At 41.1% G+C, this 8190-nt stretch overlaps 1 protein-coding gene across 1 annotated transcript; it reads left to right on the top strand.

Annotated features, from left to right (window-relative positions):
- Positions 1-243: 243 nt before the first annotated feature.
- LOC114656643 (coiled-coil domain-containing protein 63-like) lies at positions 244-8190 on the top strand. Its single transcript, XM_028808276.1, has 10 exons — positions 244-357; positions 467-534; positions 736-893; positions 977-1111; positions 1196-1278; positions 1371-1539; positions 5684-5847; positions 5953-6074; positions 7898-7994; positions 8104-8190. Exons 1-10 carry the CDS (start codon positions 244-246, stop codon positions 8188-8190), a joined length of 1197 nt encoding a protein of 398 aa, XP_028664109.1.

Genomic DNA, 8190 nt, shown 5'->3' with positions numbered 1-8190 from the left:
CTATCTAATGTATTAGATTTGACATGATCAATCAGAACCTACTAGAATAGTTAGTGGAGAACTGGCCTTATATTCAGTGAGCATCATTAAAGAGCTCATAAACTATGGGACAATTACATAGATCAATGGGAGCAGATGGGACATATAGATTGGATTTACTAGTTAAGAGATATTATGGTAGGTGAGTATTGGCATTTAGCATTTCAATAATCCCTCCATCCATTCTGATGTTGCTTTTTCTAGATGCTTGCTCGCTTACATCAACAACTTGTCAAGAATGATGAACTGAGAAAGGAACTGGATAATGTCCAGATTGAGCGCTCCATCTTTGAGCAGATACACTTAAAACTGGAGAAGGTGAGCAAGCAGGTTTATCTGGGATGGCTGCTATCACTCTCAGAATCAATCTGGGGGACTTACTATGGAAGATTGTCATCTTTCCTCAAACCTGCATCATGTTCTTCAGGAGCGTCAGGAGATTCGGAAGAAGATCTCTCATGGAATACATGCCTCTACTGCTGCTTATGAAGAGAGGTAAGAGACCAAAGAGAAAATAGAAGCATAGTAGGGGATATTATCCAAATGTATGAACTTTCTTAAAGCATGGCATTGCTTCTCCTGTTCTGTACTGATGAAAGACAAAAGGAATATTAATGGCCTGCTGCTGTGATTGTATGAAGGAAGGTGTGAATCAAATGGCAGGTCCTAAATCTTACATTTTCATTCTCTTCACAGGGTGGACGCACAATGTAATCTGGTGGTCCTGAGAGAGCAAAACCGGAAGAAACAAGCCCAACACGACATTGAAATTGAAAACTTTAAGCGTTCAATTGACCATGACAAAAGGCTAAAGGATTTCATGTGTATAAAATTTGACACCCAGCGGGTGCTTGGTGAGTAGCCCGCAAATGTTGAACAATCATGTTAATGAGCATCAAAAAAAGTTGAATGTTTAACTACCTTTCCTCCATTGTAGCAATGGACGTTTTTGAAGCAGGAAGGGATGAACCTGAGAGTTGCAATGGACAGACATATGAGGAGGCCTTCCACAAGATTCATGAAATTACTGAAGAGAGTGATCCAGATGTTCTGGTCAGGAGATTTATGGAAGGTGTGAGATGTGGGATCAGAAAAGAGGTGTCTTGCATTATCTTCTGATGTTCATCCCACTGACCCCAGCGTTCTTGATTTACAGCTGATGATAGGAAGATTGCACTCTTTAGCTATGCGCTCGAGCAAACCAGGGAGATCGGTAGGGTACAGGAGGATTTGGAAGAGGTAAACCAGCTACAATTATTATTGTGAGGTGGGAGGAAGTTCTGTTCTGAACTTTCATTTATCATCTATTTTGGGTCGGGAATCATGATCAGACAAAGGAAAAAATTACACTGTCCCTCAATGAATGCCTTCATCATGAGGAAGATCATCAGGCCTTAGTGACCAAGATGAAGACAGAGCTGGCTGAAATACAACAGGAGACAGATGGCTACCGACAGAAGGCCAAAGACATGAAAGTGATGCAGACACAGCTGCACAAAGGTACTAATAATAGTGCTAGACTGAGAGCTGGAGTCAATGAAAATTTGAGGTAAAGTGGAGATTTATGCCAAGCTGTAGCATTGATTGGAAAATCTTGCCTAAGAATTTTTCACAGCATTTTGGCCTTCCCTAAAAATTGGCTGTGTGGGCAGGTTAGGCCAGTTTTTTTCAGTGCCCCAATATGGTTTGTGAGGCCAGTGTGACTTCACTGAGCTGGGGATGTCACTACCCGATCTGTTCTATCTTTCACACTTTAAGTGTAACCCACCTCACACTTCACATTAGTGCAGCCCAAATCTGCTTCACACATGTGTGAATAATTAACAATACATGCATGCTAGACATCACTACCCGATTGGTTCTTCAGCTGGATTTGCAATCTGCATGCATAAAAAACTCAGTATTTTCATTTGAGTGGTACATTAATGGAATATAATTAAGACTATTATGAAAATATTTTGTTGTTCTGTATAGATTCTTTCTATGTTGTGTCTTCACTCTTGGATTAAGCATGTTATGCTACTTAACAGGTGGCAATTAGGGGGAGTGTGCTTTGCATGGGGACCCAAAGAGGCTAGCCTATTAATAACTTTGTTGTCCTCTTGATTAAAGTACAGTCTCTGTTTTCAAGGGGGATCCATCTCCCTGATCATGTGGATCTTCAAGCATCCTCTTCAATTAGAGCAGACTAAGGGGAAGTTCCCTGCTGACTAAGGCACCTCGCCACAGGACCAAAAAATCCTTGCATATCCACCTCAAACCAGCTTGTTGCAACCCTGCTCCTTGTAGATTGGGTAGTGAGACAGACAGCCCCTCTAGTATGTAACATTGATCCTTTGCATCACAAGCTCTGTGGACATTAGTTAGTCATAGTGATAGGAGCTTGGGAGATGCTGAGAGAGAGACATGAGAGTATTGTGGATTTGGAGTATAGTTTTATTTCTGCGGGGCACAGTGGTGCAGCGGTTTGCACTGCTTCCTCACAGCTTACTCAAATCACATTTCTGGCCACAAGTATTGGTCCAGCATAGTTTGCAGGTGCTTCTCTAGGCCTCTGGGACACTTAAAGACCATTGCACCATTACAATCCAGTCAGAACGTATTAGTTTCTCTTTCTGCATTGACTTTAATGCATTTTGCTCAGCAAAGTTGCATAACATTTCTATGATTTTGCTAAGCTTTAGCCAAAGCAAATTCAGCAGAGAGCAATATATTTTGCAGAATTTTGAAGAAATTCCAGAACATTTCTGTTTTTTCACCAAACTCGAGGCAAAGCAAATTCAATGGATTTTGCTCATCATTCTTGAGCCTCAGGACTGCTAGCATAAAGATCTGCAACTACAGGGTCTCCTGATGGGTACTTAAACTCAGAAATAAGAGCGAAAAAGGGTGTCTTGTTATATAAACAATATCATGAAAGACACTGGAAGGTAAAAGAAAAAGTCAAGGATCAAAAAAAAAAAAAAAAAAGTTAAAACTCTCCATGCCCGTTAGGTGTAATGATTTCATTTATGGTACAGCAACTTAATCTAAGAGCTCATAAGGAATTTGATCTCTAGAGGCAAGAAAAATATTTAATATCCAATCAAATACAAAAACCAAAAATTGTATTCATAGTAATTATTGCTGTTGTATTTTTTTCCACTTCTTTGTTTATTTTCTGGTTATAATGATTTATTCATCATTATGTTTATTTATTTTTGCACTGCCGTTTGCACTGCAATTATGTTTCATGGGTGCTGGTAAAATTTTATTTTTGATAATTTGCTGCTGTTGTTCCTGTTGGATGCTATTATCAAGGTCATATTTTTAAGATGACGGTGAACTCACCCCTATTGTCCAAGATTTCGGATAGCTTATTTTTGATTCTGGTACACTGAACCTTATACATTGTTTTTTACGCTCAGTTTGTGGTTAATGTTTTGGACTTTGGCACTTGGGTATTTTTGTAATTTCCTGGGTTAGCCCTCTACCCATTAAAAGCCTATTTTTGCTTATCATCTCTTGGTCTAGTTTTTCTTTTGCTTGCCGTTTCTGATCACAGCAGAACATCAGGCCTGGATAAAGACATAGTCTTTAATTAGGTGGTTCCAACCAGTGGCATAGCTAGAGTACGTGCTGCTTGGGGCAGGGCGGTGCTTCCATTTGCCGCCTTCCAACATATCTATTTAAATAGAAAATTAAAATGACATATAGAGAAAAATGAAGATACATTTTGCACAGATTTATTCATATATAGAGAAACAGCAATAACTTTTCACATATAATTATTTATAAGCAACAGCTAGACAAGAATATAGTATCGATGCACTGATAAGCCGTGTTCTAATTATTAGTTCAACTAGGGGGCTTTGCCTGCTGCTTGCTTTGCTCGAGGGGGCTACACGCCAGCCACTTCGCGTCTCTGCCTCTCGCGTTGTGAAGAGGGGGGCTGAACACATGCTAAGGAGATACGGTCGCTTGTCCGAAACCCTCTCTTAAACGGTGATACAATGGGAAACAAATACAGTTTTTCTACCTCCTCTAAGCTCGATAAGCTGGCTTGCTGCTGCTGCTGCTTGTGCCGTGCCGCGTGATCTGCATGTTGAGCAGCGCTTCGAACATTTAAAAGCCTGTACAGCAGCTGTCCTCCTTCTCTCGCGGGACGTTAAAGTGTCTCTGAGAAAATCACGTCTCGACCAAAGGTTTTTTAATATAATAGAGAGATATAATTATGCTGTGAAAACCAGAACCAGTGTAGTGTACAAGTGATAGGTGGGGATGTTTTCTGCGCAGAGCAAGAACGCATTCGGATTGATAATGAAATGAAATTATAAATTGTAAATTAGTTGTTTATCTTCCTAGAACTTATTATTGGTGTAATGTTCATGTTTATTTTTGTTATTGGCTCAAAAATTTCAACTGCTTTGTCTGAAGCCGTCACAGAAGGACAGCCTGAAAATTATTTTTGAAGCATTTGTGGATAAAAATCTGAGAATTTTACTCATTTCATCCATGAGTGATATTTTTCCAAACATTGCCGCTTACAAACGAATTGTACTGAGCCTTTTGGTCAATAATGCCACCCCCAAAAATGTGCCACCTGGGGTGGACCGTCCCTTCCTCCCGCCCCTAGTTATGCCACTGGTTCCAACCAACTACTAGCCTCCAGAACTCCTAAGAGTTACTTCTTTTCCTCCTAACACTTGTTATGATTATGTGTTACTTTTTTCTACATTCTTCCTTATTTTTTTTCCTGTTTGGGTTTTTATGGTGTAGAATTGCATTCTGTCCTGTGTTTTAATTTTGTTTTGAAACTTTTAATAAGAATCTTCATGTCTTCTTGAGACACTGTTTAGTTTTTTTGTGGTTAGATTGCAAGCAGTTGCTATCACTTTGCTATAGGATGACAACTGGGAGTGAGTGACAAGTGACAACAGGTCAGCATTGTGCATTTTATAGATTGTGGATACAAAACAAAATACAGTATGTGTGTGTATTTTGAGAGAACTTCATTTTGATTTATAGCTATTCCTTTTTAAATGCGATTGTGGATACAAAACAAAATACAGTATGTGTGTGTATTTTGAGAGACCTTCATTTTGATTTATAGCTATTCCTTTTTAAATGCGACTGTCGATTAACATTCTTGGTTAGGTGCTAGGTATTTTTGACTCGCCAGTTTTTTAACTTCCAGCTCAGTATTTTTCACTTAACTCCTAGTCTCTGCCTTTGCTGTCATTGTGACCTGCCATAATTTGTCTTTTGGTGGCAGAACACCACTGTATTCGAGGATAGTTTTTTTAAGGCTCAGCTCTGGTTGAATTTGTGAGGCAGTTATGGTCACCAGATCACACGGTCATTAGGTGTCCCTACAGTGGTGGTCTTGAGATGTCTTCCTATTTCAGAGGCAGTTGCCTTCTCAAAATGTTGTGATTCAAAATGGATCATTGTCTCTTTATGTTTGGCAGAGACCACCAATGTGCAAGTACAGATCAGGATGAGTAGCAAGGGGAGGAATGATGACAAATAAGTGACAAAAATCATTCTATTATGATCCTAAAGATGATCAGACAGAAACAGTGATCATTTCTGGAAGTCTAGAAAAGTAAAAAGCAATTCAATAGATGTAGAATTAAAGATCTTGACTGCTTTTCCCTTGCAGGAATCGACTCAATGGTGACCATAATAGGGTGTGACCGTTCAGGAATTGAGAACAGGCTGGGGAATTCTGCTGGAGTCCAAAGTTACAACATGATGTCATACCTTAGGCTTATGGAGCAAAGAATCAGTGAGCTGTTGCGCATACGGTCCTACATGCGCTTGAAGGTACTTGCATTTTAACTTCTCAAGCTCTACTCTTACACCCCATATTGCACATTCTTCCCAAACTGGACAGCTGGTTCTCAACCATCTCAACCTTGTTGTTCACAGGAGTCTGAAAAGCAATACAGCCAACGAGACAGCAGCAGTACACTGAGGAATCAGATTCCGAAAACTCCACAGCTTCTAATACCTCCCAGCTTTAGCATTGTCATCCAGATTCCATCTACAGTGTATGTTTCTACTCTACTGATCATGAGTGTATGTGTGATTAAGCCAGAATAACTGACATGCAACAGAAATAGGCACTTTGGTGCAACAGAAAATAGGTGCTGCCACCATCTTTTAAAACAAGATGTTCCAATCCCAATGGAGATACTTTTATCCAGGGACTTCTCTTTTTGTAAGAGTCTGACTGGAAGGGGTGAGGTCTCTGGTGATAATATGTGAGTGGCTCAAGCACCCTCATTGGGTGTCTTCTTGGTACTATGGAGGGAAAAACAGATGGTACTCTTCGTGACAGCACCCTCTCTCGGCATGGAGTGGTATTGGATACCTTAGCAGAGTCTGGAAGGCACCCATGCATGACAATATATATCTATATATATTTAGTTTTTTGAATAGATTGGGGGCGGCACGGTGGCGCGGTGGGTAGCGCTGCTGCCTTGCAGTTGGGAGACCTGGGGACCCGGGTTCGCTTCCCGGGTCCTCCCTGCGTGGAGTTTGCATGTTCTCCCCGTGTCTGTGTGGGTTTCCTCCGGGCGCTCCGGTTTCCTCCCACAGTCCAAAGACATGCAGGTTAGGTGGATTGGCGATTCTAAATTGGCCCTAGTGTGTGCTTGGTGTGTGGGTGTGTTTGTGTGTGTCCTGCGGTGGGTTGGCACCCTGCCCGGGATTGTTTCCTGCCTTGTGCCCTGTGTTGGCTGGGATTGGCTCCAGCAGACCCCCGTGACCCTGTGTTCGGATTCAGCGGGTTGGAAAATGGATGGATGGATGGATGGATGAATAGATTGGTTTGAATAGACTGGTTAGAGAACTGCACATTTACTCTTCGTTCTACTTCAGCTACTCTGACCAACACAAAGAGATCCATAGACCAGATAAGGGCTAATAGCTAGAAAGCAGTTAATCCTATAATCTGTGAAAAGGCAAACTTAAAATACACAACTTATCATATGGTCATACCTATGCCATCATTTAGGTGAGGCTGTAAAAAATTCTTTGTTCTATAATATTCTATAATAGCAATATACATAAGTCTACATATGTATAAAACTGGTTATATATATTGGCAAACGAGATAATTGCTAGATGTACTGCAATATTGTGGTGCCAACCTGGCCACAACTCCGTTTAATAACTCTCCATCTTTGTTCTTTCATCTTCACTCTAGTTAGTTAGCTCCCCTCTCGGCAGCTCTTAAGTCCTGTACAATGGTGATTGTTCTTGGGTCTTGGGCAGGAACTATGGGACAGAACTCTCATTATTATACCCTGATGTCCCGGTATCCCACATCCCAATGTAACTCTAAATATATCAAGGCTCATTGTTTGTTGTGCCTGCTCCCTCTTTTTGGTATCAGTCTTGGCTAGTGCTGTCCACCAGCCCTGAGGATTTACTTTGCCTTTTCTTCTAGTCTCCAATTCTTCTACTCTCTTTCTTAGATGCTCAAGGACCCTGTTCAGAGACTGGGCTGCTCTCCGTCTAGCGTCAGACGTAAAGGCAAAGTTGCTCTGCTATTGTTGCTTTAGGGAATTTCTTAGGCTCATCCAGGTCTACTCTTGATTTCACTAATGTTTTTATTCCAAAGCACCACTTGTAGCTACAGGACCATTATTAGATTATTAATAGACAAAATAAGTTGAAAGTCCATGAGAATTACTATTGAGTGGATGAAATAGATTGGGGAGGATCATTCTGAGTAGCAAGAACTGAAAGTTGAAGAATGAAAATGGCAGTGCTTACAAAATGGGGTAGGAGAGTGAGGGATGAGATGGATTAGGAGAAAGCAGTAGGGTAACTTCTTTTTCAAGGAAGAACCATGTTTATCACATAGGGAAGATGCTGACACAGAGGATCGAGATCGACTGCTCACCGATGAGGAAGTGTGGCCTTTATCAGAAGAAGAGCTACGGGAACGTATCCTCAGTATGGTGGGTATACTGGGCAATCTTGTTTGAGTTGCCTTTTCTTTCTAGGAGGACAGCTGATGGGGTGGGCCCTAACTTCACACACTTACACCCTGTGTCTTATGTTCCTCAGATTTTAAGAAGAGAGGAGAGAACCTCAGGAATGAATAAGGCTGACGTGGCCAACCAGCCAAAGAAGCATGATCCAGGGAATGTGTGA

This window comes from Erpetoichthys calabaricus, chromosome 8 (genome assembly GCF_900747795.2).
Source record: "Erpetoichthys calabaricus chromosome 8, fErpCal1.3, whole genome shotgun sequence".
Classification (NCBI taxonomy): Eukaryota; Metazoa; Chordata; class Cladistia; order Polypteriformes; family Polypteridae; genus Erpetoichthys; species Erpetoichthys calabaricus.
The sequence above is the reverse complement of the archived record's forward strand: the minus strand, read 5'-3'. Positions and strand labels throughout refer to the sequence as shown.